Genomic DNA, 22,547 nt, shown 5'->3' with positions numbered 1-22,547 from the left:
TTTGAAATTTGCATCACCTGGCCTTTCCTAACCATGATTGTGAACAAGCCATAGCCCTAACAAGCTATTTAAGGTCTGAGACCTTGTTATTTGAGAGCTCAAATCTCTTGGGGTGCCCAAACTTTTGCATAGTGCTCCTTTCCTTTTTTTTTTCCACTCAGAACTTGTACAAAACGAAAATAATACACTAATCTTGCTTAAAATGTTGAAAAAAAAGTTTCATCTTTAACTTATGACTTTTGGAGATCGGTTCATCTTCTTCTCACTTAACTATTCACAGTAACAGAAATTTTGACCAGGGGTGCCCAAACTTCTGCATGCCACTGTATAATTCTAGGTACTTTCTAGAGTAGGTTACATGGTCGGCACAACATTGTGGGCAAAAGAGCCTGCAATGTGCTGTAGATTTCTATGTCTCTATGATGCATAAGACTTTTACACAATACTGTAGTAATTTAATGTATTGCATTGTACTGCCCAAAAAAAACATTTCATGACATATATGAGTGATGATAAGCATGATTCTGATATCGGTCTCTATTATGGGCTGAGAGTGGGAAAGAGGATAGGGAGAGGGGAGAGAGCAGGAAACACCAGAGGGACATTCTGTAATGATCAATGAACCAATTGTTTGAAATCAAATAACCTTGCCTGGTGTCTCAAGGGTGGGTGTGTCTGCACCCGCACCACCCCCTGCCCCAGCACTCCTCTTCTGCCACCTGTCCCACACCCCTCACCCAGCACTGCACCCTCACTATTCCCAACATCCTTTGCTCCCGCCAGACTTACAAACTCGTTCTTCTCCACGTTGGCAAAGACAGTACTGCGCAAAAGTCTTAGGCACGCTTGCTGTAGGTACAGTATGTGCCTAAGATTTTTGCACAGTACTGTATGTAATTATATTTATTATAACTCAGGAACAAACTGGTGACTGTTTGAAGCAAACTTATATAATGTGAATTCTGCCTCAGCAGCACGAAGTACATTAAGCTGATCTAAGGATCAAAACTGAGTGAGATATTGCTGTGGTGTTCAGTTAAATTACCCACTTTACTTTTCTGGGCTTTGCACGATTCTGGAAATGCATTTCTACAGCAATTTCAGCACAATTATGCCAAAAAGTGAGCTCTCGCTGATAATTGCAGGATAACCACTTGCATTCACAATTCCCAAGGTAAAAAAGCAACTGCACAAATGTGTGGCAAGGCCTGAGCTAAGATCAGACTCAGGCAGGTGTAAGCAAAGATACGATACATGTGCCTTCAATCCCACTTCTTGACATTCTAGGCATTACCACTGTTAAAATGATAAGGCAGTTCATTAATATCCCAGAAATCAGAAATATAACTATCAGCAATGTGAATATACAACTTTAACAGCAGGTCAGTTCTGCACTTCCCAACGCTTTACCAACATCTTCATGTTACATCAGGAGTGTCTTGGAAAACTCATGTCTGGATGAGCGTACTTTTCAACAACACACAAAGCTTGAAACATCATGTTAAACAGAGTTCCCACGTTGACACACTCTCATTATCTACACAGCATGGGTGCATTCTAAAGCACTGATAAAATTCACTGCAGCAATTCACCAAGACAGAGCTAACAGTGAGTTACAACCCCCTAGCCTGTACGCCAAAAGTGCTACTTGGGTCATAAGGAGTCAGCCCTTTCTCATCACTCGTTCAAAATCCAGAAACTCCCAACTGCAGAGTAGCCGTAGTGACAGTACCTTCCTTTTGTGAATAAAAAAAATTAAGGTGTATAATTATGCAAAATAAAGGTGATGGTATGTACATTAAATACCTACCGTCATCATGTCATCACACTTCATATCTGGTTCATCTTCATCTTCGCTTTTGTTGTAGAATTTGCGGAAGAAGTTGAAAGCAACCACTGTGTAGAGATACACGACAACTGCTAGGAGACCAACAGTCAGCACAAGCTACATGAAAGAAATGAAAAACAGTTTTAACATAGTGCAATGCCAAATAAAGAGTTCTGACCTTTCAAATTCTGTCCAGGTACTATACAAACCAAAGGAAATGCACTAATTGATGAGCCAGAATAAGGTCTACATTACAAATGCAAGTTATATAGCTGTTCACAAAGGTGGTGGAGGAATGATGGAAGAAACTGGGAACAATAGATGGAAGTGACAAAGATCTGAAGAAAACAGACTGTGATAGGGGAGGACATGTAACTCAGAAATTGCAGATAGTATCTTACTTACGCTCTTCATAAAACCAGCAGGAGTATAAGTAATTTTGTTAGATTAACCTACACTTGGGTAAATTTAATTCATCAGAAATAACTTGGTATTAACCTTAGCAGTTATATTCAAATCAGGTGGGTAGGATGTAGAAAGATTGATTTTCTTGATGTTTGAGCTGCGATCAGAACTGCTTGATTTTGTTATGTGAGTATCAAGCCACACCTAGTGCCTCTTTCAGATTCAAGATCTGAATACCTCTTGTTCTGGTTTCAATAATGTGGCAGTTGGAATTCCTCCAGCTCATGTATTTTATATCCTATTTTGTGGACTCCACACCACCAGATTCTTACCCCCGTTCAGACTTGAAATAAGATGATCTAATATGGTCACAACCAATTAAGTAAAACTATGGAAAGGATAAATTAAAATTGCTTATGACTGTAGCAGGGCAGGCAACATCTCTAGGAAGAGGTACAGTCGACATTTCGGGCCGAGACCCTTCGTCAGGTCTCGGGCCAAAACATCGACTGTACCTCTTCCTAGAGATGCTGCCTGGCCTGCTGCGTTCACCAGCAACTTTTACGTGTGTTGCTTGAATTTCCAGCATCTGCAGATTTCCTCGTGAAAGGATAAATTAAATCTCTTCAATCATGCAATTCTCTCTAGAAATTGCTGTAGGTCAAGAAGATTGCAAATAATCCAGCACTTCTGAATGAAAGGAAGTGTGATAAATCTGGCAGGTATTTTTCTCAGGCCTGTCAATACAGGTTTGTTGAAAGCATATTGTGCTTGATACATTGATTGAGTGATTAAGCAGGGTAATAGGCAGTTGAACATTATGCTGTTGATACTGCACCATTCAATTTACAGAAGACATTTTGATGAAATCCTTATTTAAAGGCATTAGGAAAATTTAAGCTGTGGGAAGTAGACACCATAGAAGTCTGTATACAAAACTGACTAAATGAAAATGCAGGTAGTAGTGATAAGAAGCTTTTAAAACTGGAGGAAAATAAAGAAGACTTACAGCTTCTGTGGAAACAGTTAATGCTCTGATGAAGGACTTCAAACTGAAAAAATAACTTTGTTTCTTTCTCCACAGATGTTGCCTGATCTGCTGAGTTTCCAGCAATTTTGTCTTTAAATAAGCACTACTGTCTCCCAGGCTGAAAATTGAATCTTGCACTTCATGGTACATATTAATGATAAGGGTTGAATATACAGGGCATAATTTCAATATTTTTAATATTTATCAAGAGTACTAAAGTTAGTTAATAATGAGAAATGCAACAACACACCTCAGGAAGGTAGACATACAGGTAAATTTAGAAAGTGAAATAATAATAGACAAAATACTAAATATTACTTTACAATTGTCAGGAAAAACAAAAAGAGCAATATAATTTTTTTTGAGTGAGTGCAGTATATTAGTGAGAGGGTAGGGATGTCAGGACAAGTGGCTTGGGTTTTCAATGAGTTGTTCACAGGATATGGACATCAACTGCAATGCCAGTATTTATCAGTTATCCATTAACTTAAAACGGTGGTGGAAGTAGATTCTGTGATAATAAAAAAATAGACACTGGAAAGAGAAATACTTTCAGAGCTATAATAAGATACCTAGTGACCTAGCATAAGCATGATGATTCAAATGGATTCCCTCCAGGTTCCCATTTTCTTTATTTTTGAGGATGCAATCATATTTTGGTAAACTTAAGTTTTGTTTCAGGAAACTTTGTTCACAGGAAGAACAATGAAAATATGGATGAAAGTTTCAGTTAATTAAGCATGGAAGATGAATAATTTACCAGAACGTTGGATGTGGTTGGTGTGAGACCAGTATCTCTACAGATCAATACACTAAAATGGGCCAAATACCACTATCATCTTTTGAACTTTCTTAAATATAAATCAAATAGAGAGTTGGAGGATATAACACTCGTAAAAAACTGGAGGAATAAACCAACAAGCATATGTCAATCAATCTAGAATTGATAGTTGATTCAACGCAACTGAAGTTATGTCATGCAACACACATCAAAGTTGCTGGTGAACGCAGCAGGCCAGGCAGCATTTCTAGGAAGAGGTGCAGTCGACATTTCAGGCCGAGACTCTTCGTCCTGACGAAGGGTCTCGGCCTGAAATGTCGACTGCACCTCTTCCTACAGATGCTGCCTGGCCTGCTGCGTTCACCAGCAACTTTGATGTGTGTTGCTTGAATTTCCAGCATCTGCAGAATTCCTGTTTGCGTTTGAAGTTATGTCATGTTTGACAAAGTGGATTTTATCCAAAGTCTATAATCCTATTTACAATATATGATAAAAAACAAAATGTTTGGATCTACTTTTTCAAGCTATTACTAATTTCACATAAATCTTTACAATAATTTTTCAGATCATTCAAGATTAAAAATGCTAAGACATTAAACTTGGCTTTTGTTTTATAATTCTCACCTGTTTCCCATTGTGCGTTACAGATGACAATATCGTACGCAATGTCTTAAAACCCATAGCAATATCTAGCAAGTGGGCAGCAAAGAAGAAGTTGTTGTAGTGACCCAAAATGGACATGGTTGTGTACCAAGCCAGATACAAAAATGACTGCAAATAGAAATTATAATAGAGAATTTGCATTACAAGTCCTTAGGAAACAGTTAGTTATTACATTTGAAACAACTTAATTTGAAGCAGAAAATCTCTTGGAACTAAGACAAAAGCCATTTAAAGAAATCATTATATCATTGATGTGATATTGTTTTAGAACCTTTAGTTTACTGTTAATTTATTAGTTTTCTGGGTAATAGTTGTAATATCTTGTCAAATGTATTGAACACTAAATGTCACATCCAAAATGGTAAGCATTTTGTCCAAGTCACTACAATGCTGTAAACTGTGGCAGAGATAAAACACCAGCATTAGCTGTGTGTTTCGGGCAGATGTCTAGCTTGAGAACCACAGTTCGAGAATTATGAGATACAAGAGCTACATTGTTGAATCCTTACAAAATTAGGAAAAAGAATTTGCAAAATAAGACAAATTGGGATAAATTGTTAAGTACAGTTCAAGGAACAGAAGAAAAAGCATGAGGTAAGAAAATAGAGTAAGGATGAGAAATAGCAGGTTGGCTGAGCAGCACTTCATAAGTTAAATTTCAAAGTGTCATTCGACTTGAATTACTTCATTACATAAATTAAGCTACCTGTACATTTATCAATGCAGGGTAAAGGACTTAAGTGTACTTTCAGGACTTTCCTCTAAACTGACTTTTTTGAAACATAGCCGACCAACTCAGGCTGCAAGGTTTAGTTTCTTACTATACATTACTTATTTAAGTAGAAAATTGTTGGATGATTGAACATATCAGTAATACTGACATTGAACATTTTTATATGATGAAAAGAAATCACAATACGATTTGCACAAACAAATCTGATATTTTCAGGTAGAGAAGATGCACACTCTAAATATAGAAATGAGAGCAGATTAAATAAAATTAGTACTTGCTTTTGATTGTACTTACATTATCAGTGAACACAACTCCAAGTTTCCAAATATGATATTTTAAATCAATGGAACTCAACCTGCAATTAAACCAAAATGAAATGTTGAAATGATCAGAAGTTTCTACTTGATTTTTTTCCTCAGTTTTCTTTCTGCCAAAGGAGGTCTTTCCAACAAGTGAAAGCTGCTGTTGGACTTCAGAGTGCTGGCCTGATATCTCACAGATAACCTGTCCATTGTTTGAATTGTTTATGGAACAAATTTATGATGCAGGATATCTAGCTCAACATTTCATGCAATGTATGTGGATATCAGAAAAAAAAAGATCATTTTGGAAGATCTGCCAAGGGTAGGACATTCACAAATGGTAAGTCCCTTGGGAGTATTGAGGAAATTGAGAGACCTCAGTATATAAATGATTGCATAGGTAGATAAGAAAGCAGAAGAGCTGGACAGGATACTGCCCTTCATTAGTTGGGGTATACAAGACAGAGGGAGGCTGGAATTTTAAACACACTGCCTGAGTGGATGGTGGAGACAGGTACTCACAGAAGCTCTGGATAATTACTGAATCGCCATGGGTCAAGTGCTGATAAACAGGGTTAGTATGGATGAGTACTTTATGGTTAGTATGGATAAGGTGAACTGATGAGTTCATATTGTATGGCACTATGATTCAATAATACAGTTAAATAAATCTTTTTGTCCATTATAATTCATGTTGACAAATTTTCTGCAATTTTGTTTTGCAAGTTATAACTAGCAGAATGGATAAAGACGAACCAGTTCATGTGGGGTGCATTTGTACGTCCATAAAACCCTTGACCAACTACAACTTGAAAGGCTGCTGGCATAAGTTGAATATTAGCTGATAGACAAAAATTGAGTCAAAACGCACAGGCTATTTTAGGATTCTGAGGGTATGACCATTTGGGGTGCCACAGATATCCATGTTGGAGTCTTAGCCCCGGGAGAGGGTACAGGAGGCTGAAGACCTACACCCGATGTTTTTTGAATAACTTCAGACTTCTGAATGGTCCATGAACACTATTCACTATTCCTCTTTCACACTATTTATTTATTTTTTGACTTTGTAATATTTTATGCCTTGCACAGTACTGCTGCCATAAATTAACAAATCTCACAACATGTCAGTGAAAATACAGTATACTTATTCTGATTCAGTCCACAATGATGAGTTGAGTGATAAGATTAATTGAAGCATATCCAACTTTGCTGTTGATACTAAAGAGGCCACATGGGCTGTTAGGGGGATATAGTGGTTTTTGGTAAATGAACTGTCTGAGTGAATGGCAAAGATGTAGATGGTGGAATGTATATGGAAAAACATGAAGTCAACCTCTTTGAGTGGAAAAGAAAAATAAGGTGGAAAACTGATTAAATCATTGATTAAAAGGTTTTGATGTTCAGAAGAACCTGAAACATTGAAAGTTATATAAATTCAACAAACAACTGGGGAGGTGTTAATTACTAACAGTTTGAGTCTAAAAGAAGACATTAGTTATATCAGACTCTAGTGAAACTGGATCTGGAAATATTATGTACAGGTCATGCCTCCCTAATGAGGGGAGGATGTAACTTCAATAAAGGGAGCACAAAAAAAGGTTCATGAGTTAAAATTCCCCAGAAGGGTGGATATGAAGTGATGTTTACCCTGCTGGGTTGTCTAGAACAGGGTGTCACTGCCTCAAAATAAGAGTCCATAAATAGTTCTTCCTTCATTCTTACAGTTAGTCAGACACACAATGGCTTGACCTGATCAGATGTCCTGCTTATAAAATTAATTTTTCAAAGGCTATATAGAAGATCAACTTAAAGTCTTCAGCAAATACTAACAGAGGGTAGGCAGTGCCAACATTAATTTAAAATCGAATTATTGAATAGTTCTAGACAAAGTTCCCCTTTGCACAAATATGTTTGAACACATGAGAAACTAATATGCTCAGCTGAAAGTCAGTTATATTGCTCTAATCAAATTCAGCATAAATTTGTAAGCTTGATCAAAATATTTTAAAGCTATATTTTGATTTCTTCTCTATAAGATGTTAAAGAATATGGATTCAAAGTTCACTCACCAGGATAACAGTGTTGCTTCTTGATCTGGGGCTTTTTCAATGGGACTAAAATCTAAAGAACTTCTGTCCACACCCAGGAGCTCTGCAATCCGTTCAACTCCATAAAGGTCTCCATACTTATTAATAACCTGAGAGACATCAATGGTCACAGAATTGTATGTAAACAAACGTAGGTAATTTCAACAAACACAAATGAATTAATATGATGTCAAAATGGTCCATGAGACTTCATAATGGGGAAAGAGCAATTATTTTTGACTACAATGCAAAACAGGAGATGCATAATGTTACTGAATAGCATGTACAGCCATGGGATAACAGAGATGGAGTTGGTCAACGTATGAAAGCATATTAACCAGAAGAATAGCTTAAGGCACTATAAGAATGGGTTCCCAACAACTTCATGATGTCTTGAGATTTCCAGGCATTTAAACAAAGTTCATATTTCTGCCTGCCGTAGGAGCAAAATGGTGTGTTTAGTCATTTATAGTATGGCATCAGTCGTGCATTTCTCATTTTGTTTTTCTTTGACTGAGATGCACTCATTTAGAGCTAAGCCTCATTTCTGCTTTTAGACATGTTGCAATACCGACTGATGAGAGATCTTTGGCCAGTTTTTATAGACTTGTCTCCTGGTCATTATCACGTTTCTCTCTGCTGGAGGGTGGGTGGGAGCACTTATGCTAAGGAAAATGAACATTCCTTTGAAACTAAACTTTAAACTTAGTGTCCATTCACTGCTCAGATACAAGAAGGTGGTGGTACAGAGGGAGTGGAGGGTCAGAGAAATTGGTTGTTATGTTCTTAATTTACATTTTACTGTGATACAAAGTGAATGCTGCTTCATATGAGGTGTGAAATTGAGACATTTTTCTCGGACACATCAGGGTATTTTGAAACTGTCTGGAGGTGCAAGATGTTTCTGCAGTATCCTGACCATCAATGCTCCCTCAACAAACACCATCAAAAGTAGAGTAACTTCAGTTTCTGTTCTTGCTGTTTATGAAACAGCATGCAAAATGAGTTACAAATATTTTTTCTGATAATAAGGATGATAGTACAACCTAACTCACTCTAAGTACTTTAGCATATTTGAAGCTATGATTAATACTACACCAATAGTTTGCTATTATTAGTGACCCTAGTCAATGTTGCTTACCTTTCTTTTGACGAACTTGTCCCAATAATTGTTGGGGAAGGATCTGCAACAGTATAAGAAATGTTTAAGAAATTGTGGGGTGTGTAATTCAATTGAAGGCTAGTTCCTCTTGGCTATTTAAGTTCAATGCACACCCTTTTCTATCCATCAAAAGTAATTTTCTCTTTAGGTGATGGCAAAAAGAGAAGTGTCTTCAGATTGATCTCTTTTATACCCACTGAAGTCAATAATGTGCATGAAGTTTGTCAGAATTAGATCAATAAACACATTCAAACATTTAAATACTTAAGTGTAAATTGATATTAAATAACAAACAACTTTCATTAAAACTTACAAGCAGTGATGGGTTTTGAAATCAGAAGAAGCAACTGTGCAAAACAAAGACTATGCTATATTATAGTAGAGCACAGTGGGGAACCAACTGACACAAATAGTCTAGAACCTCAGCACTGAATTAATACAGAAAATAATCATTTCCTCAATATGTACATAGATGTTGTTATTTGAAAAATTGTGATAGGGTCTCACTAGTATGTAGCCATGAGAATAGTAAATGAGTGAATAATAAGGGCTGAGTGTAATTGGCATTGCACAGGGAAGGCAAGTTCATTTTAATTGAATGCAAAAGCATTTTCAACCAGAAATGAAGTTATGGGATGTGAATGGTTCTTTCTGGTCTGTACTGCTGTGGGGAGATGACAAAAAGGAAAAAGAACATCAGTCTCTGCTCTTTTACATCTGTTCATTGTGGTCTTAATGGACAACAGTGAGCTACCAATCCACAAGTCATTGTACAAACTAAGGAATCCAAAGTAAGGCAGCATTTGACAACAAAACAAGCTCTTAAGAAGCACAGCTTGTTTTTCCATAATACCGATTAATCAAAATGGACATGGCTCCTGGTTTTGTGTGGACCTGCAAACTGCATAACTTGAATGGAGCTCTTTACATACGGTGTGTTGATGACAAGGCGATCCCACTGTCCTTTAATATCATCATCAGATGGTTGCTCTGTTATGTACAGCCCATCAAATTCCAGCTTTCTGGCAATCTCCTTTTCACGCTTGAAAACTACAAGAGGAACCTTTGAAGATATTAAGTTAATAAAAATGAGAAATTTTGCAGATTCTGGAAATCCAAAGCAACATACACATGTTGGAAGAACTCAGCAAGTCAGGCAGCATCTATGGAAACATATAAACAGTCCATGTTTGAGGCTGAGACTTTTCTTTAGGACAGAACCGAAGAAGAGTCTCAGCCTGAAATGTCAACGGCTTGTTCATTTTCATGGATGCTGCTTGACTTGCTGAGTTCTTCCTGCATTTTGTGTGTGTTAAACTAATAAAACCGGTTTCCATATTCAGTTGCACAAAGATTATTGTCATCAAGAAAAATGAATGTTTCAGTGTATGCTTCAGGTATTACTTACTGACCAAATAACCTTTGCTTTCAACCCTTGAGATAGTGGAAGGCATTATTAGCTTTCATTTAGAATTGATGTTATTGCAATAACAACTTCCATTTAAAAATGCCCTCTTTGTAACCATACTACTGTAAACTAAAAACAGAATTGGTCCAGACAAAATAAAGAACATAAAGGAAAGTAAATTTTATGGTGCAGCCTGAAGGTCAGCAGAGTGATGGAAAGGCAAATTTGTTTTTGAATGTAAGGTCCAGAAGTGTGAGACATGGGCCAGACAGTATTGTGACAGTGAAAAAAGATGCATAAACCAGCCAAACTGGGGGAACTCAGAGGGTTGATGAGGATTATAGCAATAAGAGTCATAGAGTATTATTGCATGGAAAGGGGCCCAGCTTGTGTATGGTGCCCACCAAGGTAGTCCCAGCTGCTCGCTTTTGGCCAATGTCCCTCTAAACCCCTCCTATCTATGTATTTATCTACACAAAGCAAAACACAATCTCAATTATGGCATGTACAGCTGCAACATAACGTCACAACATCTGTACTCAGTGCCCTGACTGATGAGGATCCAGCAAGGCCACCACTCTACCTGTGATGCCACTTTCAGCAAACTATGTACTTGTACTCTGAGATCCTCTGCCCCACAACCCTCCCCAGGAACCGACCATTCACTATACAAGTAGTACACGGGTTTGATTGGCACCCCTGACACATCCGAAAGCCATTGAGAGATTTGAACATGATGAAAGGAGTATTAAAATCGAGATGTATTTCCCTACTGGAAACAGATGTAACCAACCTCAAGCAAGACTGAGATGTGAAGCAATGGTGCACAATAGTGCACGTTTTGCATCACATCAAGTTTTCGCGAATTGAGAAATGAAAACAGAACCAAGAAAGCATGTGGTAACAAAATGCAAGTGAGGGTTTCAGGAGCAGGAGGAATGAGGCAGGTATGGAGACAAGTAATATTACTTGGGCTGAAATTGCTATCGTTTCACTGAAGAGAATAAAGGGTCAGAAGCTCAGTTCAAGTGGGTTGCCATGGTTGCAAACTGACTGAAAAAATAGCAAGTGAGGGTTATTGAACTGATGGTTAGGGACTGGCGTGTTATGACAGCGATGAAAGGCAGAAGCTTCAGTCTACCCAATTTTTAACTGGAGGAAATATTCTCCCATCTCGGTCAAATGTGGAATTAGATGAAAGACAATGAACTGGTTAGAGGTAGAAGAATGTTGTGTAGTTAGCTTTCAGGTAATCCTGTCACTGTGGTTTTAAGATTATATTGCCATGTGATAGGATGTCAAAAGAAGCAGATTGGGGGGTCAAGAATAGAATTTTGGGGTGGGGGGGGGTCCAGAGATAACAATGGACAATCGAAAGGAGAAGCCATCAATTTTTGGCTATGACTAGGAATTTAATACAACACTCTGCCTAAAGTGTATTTTTATTAGATAACCTCTGTAACATGCAGTTGAAATTATGGTTTACAACCAAAAATTTCTCTGACAACCTTAAAGGATATATACAAAGTGATGAGAATAATAATATACAAAACGAGTGAACCACAAAATTGCAGGAACTGGTGGTGCTAATATTCTGAAAGTTGAAACTTGCGCATTGCAGCATAATAAAGAAATAGGATAGATGAGGCCAGAGTGTCACAAACAGTGGGGGAGCTAGGACAGTCCAATCTGTGGATTTTGGGCAACGGGCAGTACATGGTTGAAACACTTATCAGGTTAGAGGCTGACCTAATGGAGGGGAACTCTAGTGATTTGATGAGTTCATTGGTGGTGCCATGGTCCAGGGATTGGCATGAGGAAGTATTGAGAGCTGCTGTCTGGTACCTGCAAGATAGAGGTCTATCTGCCAGACTAAAATGGCACTGCCCTTGTTTGTGGGATTGATGACTACGTTGCGATTAGTGTGAAGTGAATAACTGGGGGAGATGACATTGGGGCTGACTGGGGGAGTAAAGAAATCAAGGCAGTTGACGTTATGGAAGCAAAGGCAGAAACAATGGGCCCACCAAGACAAAATAAAAGAAGAATTGAGGCACTGTCAGGTTAGAAGCTATGGAGGTGGGACTCTACCAATTTATTTGTTGCATATGATTAAACTCTTTGTTCCTGTTGTGTTTATGTTTGTCAGGATTTTTTTTATTATGAATCATGCAGATACTATTTTCCAGCATCCATTAGGCTTTTCAAATCTTGAGAATCAGTTTGTGACAAAAAAGGTTAAAGTTTGGCTTCTGGAACTTCTTTCTGAAATAGTCTAATAGAGATAAATCTCTGTACAATGTTTTTGAAAGTGAGAGAGCTTGAAATTGTTGCACTATACCTTCAATATGTAGTAGCCAATGATACAAAGCATTGAGATGATAGTGTGAATAATTGCAAGAAATGTCAGCATTGGGGCCATGTATCCTGTAGTCTCCTGTAACACGTAGTAATCCACATTATCGTCATTCCAGAAACTGAAATCCTCTACATCTTCATCATCTGGAGGCTCAGTCACCTTGAAATAGGCAAACGATTTGAAATGTAAAGATTTCATGGCCAAACACTTATTGTATGAAACCTGAGCAAAATTTCTGTTTCTAATCAAAATAAGTTATTCCAGATAGTGCCTGGCTCAGAATATAATAAATGAACATAAGTTTTGTCTGTATTCTGAAAATAATAAAAAAGCAGATTTTCTATGAACTGAAATGTTTTAAATTTAAAATATAAAGCTTTTTTCACTACTACTGAAATTCATTTCCGTGTATATAAATATATTTAGTATAACTTTTCATATTTACTGCCTTCTGATTTTAATATCGAACATGGATTTAGAACTATGATTTTCAGGATAAAATATTATACCGTTGTTGCAGAGATGGAATCAAAGATTCTGCATATTGATTAAGATCAATTTGAAGTCCAATTATGGAATATAACTTACTAATGTTTCTACTGACTACCATCCAGATGAGCAGCATAACAACATGAGAAATAGAAACCAAAATACCTCAGTCCAGCTGGTTAAAACTGGACACCCCTGCATTTTTCTACACCATATTTTACTTGCCATATACTTACCTTCACATAGGCTGTCCATTTTCTCCTGAAGCTACTCTGTCTTGAACCTACACTGCCAACAATATCATTAGGCAACTTGGATTTTTTTCCCCATTAGATTGAATTTTAAAATCATTAATAAAATTCATGAACAGCAGAAATGTCAGATGTAAGATCTACCCCCTACTTGATCCATAAGGAAAATAAATGCTATTTGTAAAAAAAAAAGTTTTCCTAGCAAGCCTCTTCCAATCTCAAAATATAATAATGGTGGTAATCACTAATTAAAGCAATCAATCTCAATTGATCTGTCAACAAATCTGGATGTGATGTGAAACCTGGGTCCAAAACCACCTGTTGTTTCCAATGTGGCAAGGCTTAACATGCCAGTTCTCAGATTATTCAGATGCATAACAAAATGTAATTAATTACAACATGCTCTTTTAAAAATTCTTTCTTCTATGTCAGAGAATATATTGCTTTGACAAACAAAAACTACTAATTAGTAATTTCTGCAGTAAGATATTTGAGTATGTATAAAATATAAAGTGACACTGGTGATATTTAAGAATAATTTGTATTCTCTTCAAATGTCTGGAAATACAAGGCATACACTAATGCCATCTTTGTTTAAAGCATTGACAGTCATTGAATGCAGTTAATATTTGCAGTTCAGCTGTAGCTTTACCTCTAATATCACAATAAGGTCCATTCCCTTTTAGTCCTGTGTACATACAGCTATTGATGCTTCTGGACACACCTTCAGTGATGTTCCTGGAATCATCGGGTGTTTCGGGTCTTTCAACATCATACAACCTCCTCCAGGTGACCCAGCCGGGGCTGATCAGACCCCAGCTTGTGTCCAGATGGCTAGCTACTTATGACTCCATGGCTCCCCTCTTTTGAGCAACAGCCATCTTGACCTCTCTGCTGCATCGGTGGTACTGCGGATGGCTCTCCTCTTCCTCTCTCCCTTGATGCCCAAAATGCTGAAGGCTCTAACTAAAGAACAGGCTATGAATCCCCTACAACCAACCTCCACTGGGAGACACCTCGCTCTCCATCCAGCATGTTAGCTGCCTAATTCTGTGGGAATTCCAACTACTGATCTCCTGTTTTTTTTAGCTGATTTTTTGCAAGCATAAAGCTTATGACATAAAAATCTTTCCCAGCATGAACTCTCTCTAGACCTGTCCCAATCATCTTGGTATCACTGAGGCCCAAATGGCACCCTCTGCTTTAATTTTCATTGGATACTCACAGCAAAATTACCATTTAGATTACTCTGTATGATCTGATTCATTTAATCTTCACTGGTGTTTGATGGTTAGGAACATATTAATATCGCAACCTTGCTGTTCTATTGAAATAGACTTTGTCTTATTTTTGCAATGTTGCTCGAGAAATATAATGCAAAGCAGCAGTAACATTATAACAAGAGCTAACACTATTTTCAATACCTTGTAGAAAAGCAGAATGAAATTGATCGCAAATGCCACAAATAGAGCAAGTAGCCTCAGATTGTAGAAATTCCTGGCTAGATAATTCTGCAACAAAAAGTAATGATTTTGTGATATAATAACAGTTAATCAGAGCCACAGGTAACTTTTAATTTGATCACTTACAGACAATTTTTGTCTTGCCACATCTGAATGTTTACATTGAATAATTTCTCCCCGCTACCACAGAGACATTTCTATTGAAGAGAGCTACTATAGCAACTATTCTGATTTAAAATCATGACACATACTGCCTCTGAATTCACGTTTGCAGAATGAAGAGCAGTTAAAGGTGGATAAACTCACATCCAAAATGCCTATTGCTGTGAAAATATAAAATAACTGATGGAAAAAGAACAGACAATTTGATTTTCAAAGGGAAATACGGCTTTGATCGATATGGCTTTAAACAGATGGGCTCAGTGGAAATTTCAGCTAAAGTTGGAACTTGGTTCATCTTCCATTGACTCAGGAAATAAGTTAAGAATTGTTGAATTACATTAAATTGAAATGTGACAGCTAATAGTGAACCTATGTAATACTTATACAAAATAACTTTCAAATAAATGCCACTATTTTAATATCCTTCCACTTAACCATGCATGGACAGGCTGGCAAGTGACAAAAGAATTGCAAGCGCGTCCAAGCCTAATAATCACCTAGCAAGATAGTTGTGTAGCAATAACATCAAAGTTTAATTTCAACCCTTGGTTGGTTCATATTCATTGAGGCAACAATCCGTTATAAATATTCACGTTAAAAGGGTGGTCGAGTAACCTTGGGCTTTGCTGGATGTTCATTGTATTTCTTCTCGTCACTTGGATCTGATTAAATGATCACTCATGTCGACAAATGAGGCATTAGAAAATGACAAATTATGATTGCTGGAGGATTTTACACCATTGATTGTTCTGATGTTGTGCAATGTAGAGCGCACAAATGGTGTCAACTTTGCACACTTAAATGTGTATTTTTATTTCTGTCAATAAGTTCAAAATTCTGTTCAGTATCCTGATATGTAGTTATAATTATATGTGCCCTGCAGATATTGGGAAGAATGAATATTTCAGTGAATGCATCAAGCAGATGTACAGACATTGTGGGGTTTTAGGTAGTGGGAGTTAAAATAATGGTAGTTTTGCATTTACGTATATGTAATAATTTGTGAAGTTAACATATCAGCATCTTTTTGCTCACTTCACAATTTTTCCACAAGTCAAACAGGACAAGGTTATTTTAATACAAATTTTTCAATTTATTAATCAATGGATGAAGAACAATATGCAAATTTACACAAGCCCATCTTCCATCTTTCATAGCATGAGTAATGTTGGCTTTGAAGACATCAAAGCCATCTGGTGATCTGTTGAATATTCAACATTCACAGAACCAGGATATATTGTAATCAGCAGAGCATGAAGAATGAATATACCAGCAAGTTTTGGTTGCCTTATCTACTGCATTACATAATGTTCCATGATGAAGTCACTTCAGTAGTTTTTAAACAGTCTATTTGATGGCAAGCAAGAGAATTGCTCATGCAGAAATGTATTGATTCAATCAATCTTTCACCTCATGAAAGGAAAGTCTTGTGTAACTTAATAGTGTGGTCTATATGCCCTCTCTCCTGCACAAGGCACAGAACTTCAACAACTACTGAAATAAGCTATAGCATTTTCACCAGTGTTCAGTTATCATTCCTTGACCAAGCCAAGATGAGAAGATGTGATGGTTGGCTTCTGATACCACCTTACCTACATGATCTTCACAGGTTTTAGAAACCCCTGCCTTTGTTTGAGATCTGGAGTGACATTGTGTTATTCTTTCACTCCAATTCACATTACAGTAACTGAGCCATCTCTGTTGAGTAAGAGACTGAGATTTTCCAGCCTGGTCAAGCTTGACCTAATTTTGTACTTTAACTCAAAGATGGAATGTTGGAAGGGAAGTACTTTTAAACATCATGTGTATTCTTCAACAATTAAGCATCTGGAATACTGTGTCTCAGCTGTGCTATGCAAAAATTTAGTTGAGAGAAGGGCAGGACTGGCAGCTCAATATCCCAGGATACCGATGTTGCAGATGTGATGGAGGTACGGATGAATGAGGAGTAGCAGTTGCCTTTTTGAATAGGGAGGACATAACAGTAGTACCCAGAGGTGACATTCTTGGGGGATCGTCCATGAGGTGATATGGGTAGAACTTAGAAACAAAAAAGCAGAGGGACACTCTAGTGTGACTGCATTATAGATCCCCTAATAGACAGCAGGAACTTCAAGTGTGCAGAGAAATTGCTCATAGTTGTAAAAATAATAGAATTGTTTTTGCGAGATTTTAATTTCCCCAGTACTGACTGGGTCACCCAGATTGTTAAGGGCCTGGATGAAGTGGAATTTGAGAAATACATCCAGGAAAGTTTGCTGAGTCAATATATAAAGGGTCCTGCTTGGGCCGTCACCTAGGGAACAGAGCAGGGAGAATAACTGAACTGGAAGTCTTGAAACACTTGGGCTCTCATGATCATAATTCCATTAGTTTTAAGATAGTGATGGAAAGGATGGGACAGTTCCAGAGGATGGCATCCTAAAGTGAACCAGGGCTAATTTGGGGCAATTAGAAAGTGAACCTCTTTGAAGGGAAAGGAATGAATGGTAAGCAGGAGGCTTTTAAGAGTGTGATAGCAAGTTTACAGGAGCAGCATGATCCTGTTAGGGTGAACGATAAAACTGGCAACTTTAAGGAACACAGACTGATGAGAGATATTGCGGCTCTGGTCAAGTAAAAGGAGGAATCATATATTGTAGTACACGCAAAATGCTGGAGGAACTCAGCAGGCCAGGCGGCATTTATGGAAAAGAGTAAACAGTCAATGTTTTGGCCCGAGACTGCAGTTCTGATGAAGCATCTTGCCCTGAAACATTGACAGTACTGTTTTCCATAGATGCTGCCTGGCCTGCTGAGTTCCTTCAGCATTTTGTGTGTACTACTTTGATTTCCAGCATCTGCAGATTTTCTTTTGTTTGTGAAGCATATATTGGGTTTATAAGATGATGGGTTTATAGGTGTATAAAATGATGAGAGGCATTGATCATGTGGATAGCCAGAGGCTTTCTCCCGGGTTGAAATAACTAACATGAGGGGGCATTGTTTTAAAGTGCTTGAAAGTAGGTACAGAAGGATGTTAGAGGTAAGTTTTTCACCAAACAGTAGTGGGTGTGTGGAATGCACTGCCGGCGACAGTGGTGGAAGCGGATACAATTGTGTCTTTTAAGAGACTCTTAGATAGGTACATGGAGCTTAGAAAAATAGAGGGCTATGCAGTAGGGTAATCCTAGGCAGCTTCCAGAATAGGTTACATGGTCAGTATAACATTGTGGGCCAAAGGGCCTGTAATGTGCTGTAGATTTCTATGTTCTATGTTCTATAAGGTTGGACCAAGTGAACCTCCTGATGTCTATAAAAAGATTACAAGTACTCTTAAGAGGGAAATCAGGAGGGCAGAGAGATGGTATGAGATGGATCTAGCAGATAAAGTTAAAGACCATCTCAAGAGGTCCTACAGCTATATTAAAGCAAAAGGGTGGCTATGGAGAGAATAGGTCCCCTTGGAGATTAGCAGAACCGCTCATGTCTTGAGCACAGGAGATGGATGGAACCTTTAATGAATGTATCTCCTTGGTGTTTTCTGAGGATACATATTGTTGTTCAAAAGATTTGGAAAGAAGTAGATATATTATGAAGGGCATTCATATTATCAGTGAGGAGTTATTTGCAGCCTTACAGCACATTAAGGTGAATAAACCTCAAGAGCATGACTGTGTGTGTCCTTGGAATTGATGGGAGGTCAAAGAGGAATTTACAGAGACCCATGTGGAGATACGCGTTTCATCACTAAGCCTACTGATGAGGTTCCCAAAGACTGGAAGGTGGTAATGGTGTTCTGTTGTTTAAGAAATATATCAAGGACAAACATCGAACTATAGGCCAGTCAGCCTGACATCATTAGTGAGGAAGTTACTGCAGGAAATTCTGAAGGACAGGATCTAGCAACAATTTGGATAGATGGTCTGATTAGGAGGCAGCAAAGCTTTATGTGTGGAAAGTCATGCTTGTTGAGCCTTTCAGAGTTTTTAAAAGAGATGACCAAGAAAGATAGATGAGAGTAGGACAGTGGGTGTTGACTATATGGACTTTAGCAAGGCCTTTGACAAGGTCCTGCATGGTAGCTGGTCTGGAAGGCTATGTTCCACAGAAACCAGGGACATCTAGTTAGGTGGATTCAAAATTGGTTCAGAGGTAAGAAGAAAAGATGGTGGTTAAGATTGTTTCTTGGAACGAAGGCCTGAAACTAGTGCCATACAGTATGTAAATAATCTGGATGTGAATGCACAAGGTTTGATCTGTAGGTTTGTGGATGACATGAAATTAGGAGGTATTGTTGATAATGAGTAGGGTTATTGTAGATTACAGAGGGATCTCATTCAATTAAAAAGATGGATCAAAGAATGGCAAATAGATTTCAATATAGACAAGTGTGAAGTGATGCATTTCTGAAAGTCAATCCAGTGTAGGAATGAGGGATGACCTAGAGGAATGTTTAAAATTATGAGAGGCACAGTTAAGGTGGATGGTAATAGTCTTTCCCTCATGATAGGGGAGATCAAAGCTGGGGGCATAAATTTAGAGTGAAAGAGGACAGATATAAAAAGGACCTGAGAGACATCTTTTACATACAGAGGATGGTGAATATATGGAAGAGATTGCCAGAAGAAGTGTTTGTGACAGTACAACAGTATTGTTTAAGAAACACTTGGATAGGTACTTGGAGGGGAGGGGCTTAGAGAGATTTGGGTCAAACAAAGGGAAATGGGTGGGTACCATCACTGGCATGGATTCGCTGGGGTGAGTAGCCTACATCTATGCTCTATCGCTCTATGACTCTGTGACTCCATGTTGTAGCATATTATTGCGACACCACTCTGACAAAAATCACAGACCAAGAAACTAACTGTGTTTCTCCCTCCACTGATCCAGCCTGATATGTTGAGTTTTTTCCAGCAGTTTTTGGTCCATGTTCCACATTCTGAGACAAAAGAGGAAATATTTTGAGGAGTGAGGAAAATGCTTAGTTGGGAGTACCCCAGGGAGAAAGAATATGAAAAACAGCAGTTGGGGAAGGGAATTTCAGAGTGCAGAGCTCAAAGAGATAAGGATTAGCTTGCTGACAGTGGAACAAATACCCTGTATAATGGATAAAAGACCATTGGAGCTAAACAAAGATCTGGATGTCCAAAGGTTGTAGGACTCCAAAAAGAGAGGGTAAAAAGGTAAGATCATGAAGAAATTTAATTACATGAATAAGCAAATTGCCATTGAAGGTGTTAAGAAACTGGACGCGGATGTAATACAGAAAGCACAGTCTGATGGATCAATGGGACTTTACAAGTCCTGCTATATAGATAGCAGAGACTGGGAACGAGGTCAAGTTTATGATGGGAGATGAAGAGGTAATTGGTATAGTGGTGTTTGGGTCATTACGATGATATTACAGACTTCTTCATCCTACAAGACATTAAACTACAAATCAACACATACCAAAATAATTTGAGGAATATCAGACCATCCAATCCTTTCATATCATGGCTTTGTAACTGAAGTAGAGAGGAGGTTAAGAATGAACCCCAAAACAAACTTAATGCAATTTATAATTTGAACACCAAATGCAAAATGTAACTTGGAAACCAAGCCACTTACCAGAATCTTGGTTTGGTAAATTTCCAGTCCCTCCCAGAAGTTAGCCAAGAATGCCTCTGGTTCTTTCTTAGCCTGCCCACGTCGCCTCTTCTTTATCTTCTGTTCTTTTTCTTCACTTTCAACTAGTTGTTCTTCTTTGGCTTTGTCCTTCTTCTCGCCATCCTCCACGCTACCAAGGCAGCAACACGCCAGAAAACAGAAATTATTTACAGAGCACTGACTCACAATTTTAATGTAAGTTCTTCTCAACAACATGGTGGGTAAAAATACTTACTCGGCCTTCTCAGACTCAGTTTTACTCTCAGCTTTATTCTTCTGTTCAATCTTGAGATTTGGTTCAATGGACAATTAAAAAAAAGACCATGAGCTTCATGAAAATCAAAACATTAAAGTGATGTTTTTAAAAACAGAATATGTGCTTAAAACTAACCTCTGCTTTCTTTTTTTGAGATACTGCCTTTTCAAAACTAGGGGGGCTTTCTGTTCCCATAATTTCTGAGACATCACCAAGACCTCCATGTGTGTCACCTCCTGCCTTGCCTACTTTTTTCACATTTATGCCAAATATATCAGGCATCATCTCAGTTTCACTTTTTTCATCTTGCGCTGTAGACTGAAGCTCTGTAACAACTCCCGTCTCTGGAGTTTCTGCCCTTTTTGACTCACTCACATCTCCATGAATTTCAAGTTGTGTTGGATCCGGCATGCTAGCTAAAAGGTCTGTGACCGTGATGCTCTTAGCACCTTCTACTAGTCCACCCCCAAACATGGCATTCCACACGATCTGGAAAAATCCTTGTACTATGTTGAAGATGAAGAAAACAAGGCCAATAAACAACATCCAGAAGAAGGAGAAAAATGCCATCAATAACTCCTTGGTTGTCATCCTCTTAATTTTCTTAAACTGCCTTCTGATATTTCTAAATGTGAATATCCCAAAAAACTTCAGGAGAGCACCTTTGAAATCATGACAAGCTGACGCAAATGCATTTGAGGGCTGAGCCACTTCCTCCTCCTCTTCAATTGGAGGAGGCTCTTCTTCATCATCATCAGCTCTTTCAGCTGCATCTGGCTCAGAGATTTCAGATGCTAACTGCATTTCAAATATGGTGTCCTCACAAAAATTCACAAAGAGTTCCATTTTTTCAGATTCTCCGCCTTCATTCACAACATCAAAGATGAACTGCCTTTTGGATTCCTTGACCTGAGGTTTCTCCCACTGTGTCCGACTTGATTCGCTGATTTCAAAGTAGACTCTTTCTATGCGTTTTGCTGCACCCATGATTTCAATGCGTCCTAAATAGGGCTCAAAGTATGTGAGGACACTTTGTGCTGGTAGCAAGAATGTCTTCAGACGGATATCATTAGGCATGTGTTCCGATAGATTGGTCAGTAATACAGCAACATTGAACCCGATATCCTTGGCTGGTTCATGAAAGCGGTCAATAAATTCCATATAATTAAACAAATCATTTTCATCTGCTTCAACACAAGATAGTAAGAATTCTATTTCTGACTGTGCATATTTCTTCTGACTTTCCAAAGCCTTTTGGAATTCTTTCTTTGAAATCATTCCTTTACCATCTGGATCAAAATCTTTGAAGGTATCAGAAGTGGTTATATCCTTTAATTTAAGAAACATATCGAAGAACTTGAGTATCATCTCCACATTGCTGGAAGACTCAACCAATGTGTCTACCATTTGTTTACCTATAGTTCCATTTACGACATTCCCTAAGATTAAAAGAGAATATTAATTCTAATTAAACACAAAGAATGTATTCAAAAATACAATTTCCTAAGCAATGATATAAAATAATTTCCATAATAAT

The 22,547-nt window shown here is 38.0% G+C and overlaps 1 protein-coding gene across 9 annotated transcripts in view; it reads right to left on the bottom strand.

Annotated features, from left to right (window-relative positions):
• Nucleotides 1–22,547, bottom strand: part of ryr3 (ryanodine receptor 3) — a 380,840-nt gene that overhangs the window by 15,368 nt on the left and 342,925 nt on the right. For all 9 annotated transcript variants that reach the window (XM_063051027.1, XM_063051036.1, XM_063051064.1 and 6 more), the window contains 11 exons: nt 21,146–22,449; nt 20,990–21,039; nt 20,716–20,884; nt 14,923–15,009; nt 12,741–12,917; nt 9,924–10,054; nt 8,971–9,013; nt 7,812–7,939; nt 5,735–5,795; nt 4,669–4,815; nt 1,811–1,945 (listed from right to left, as the gene is read on the bottom strand). In XM_063051027.1, the coding sequence (XP_062907097.1) occupies nt 1,811–1,945; nt 4,669–4,815; nt 5,735–5,795; nt 7,812–7,939; nt 8,971–9,013; nt 9,924–10,054; nt 12,741–12,917; nt 14,923–15,009; nt 20,716–20,884; nt 20,990–21,039; nt 21,146–22,449 (2,432 nt within the window). The remainder of the gene's footprint in view (nt 1–1,810; nt 1,946–4,668; nt 4,816–5,734; nt 5,796–7,811; nt 7,940–8,970; nt 9,014–9,923; nt 10,055–12,740; nt 12,918–14,922; nt 15,010–20,715; nt 20,885–20,989; nt 21,040–21,145; nt 22,450–22,547) is intronic.

This window comes from Mobula hypostoma, chromosome 1 (genome assembly GCF_963921235.1).
Source record: "Mobula hypostoma chromosome 1, sMobHyp1.1, whole genome shotgun sequence".
Classification (NCBI taxonomy): Eukaryota; Metazoa; Chordata; class Chondrichthyes; order Myliobatiformes; family Myliobatidae; genus Mobula; species Mobula hypostoma.
This window is presented reverse-complemented; position numbering and strand designations above follow the sequence as displayed.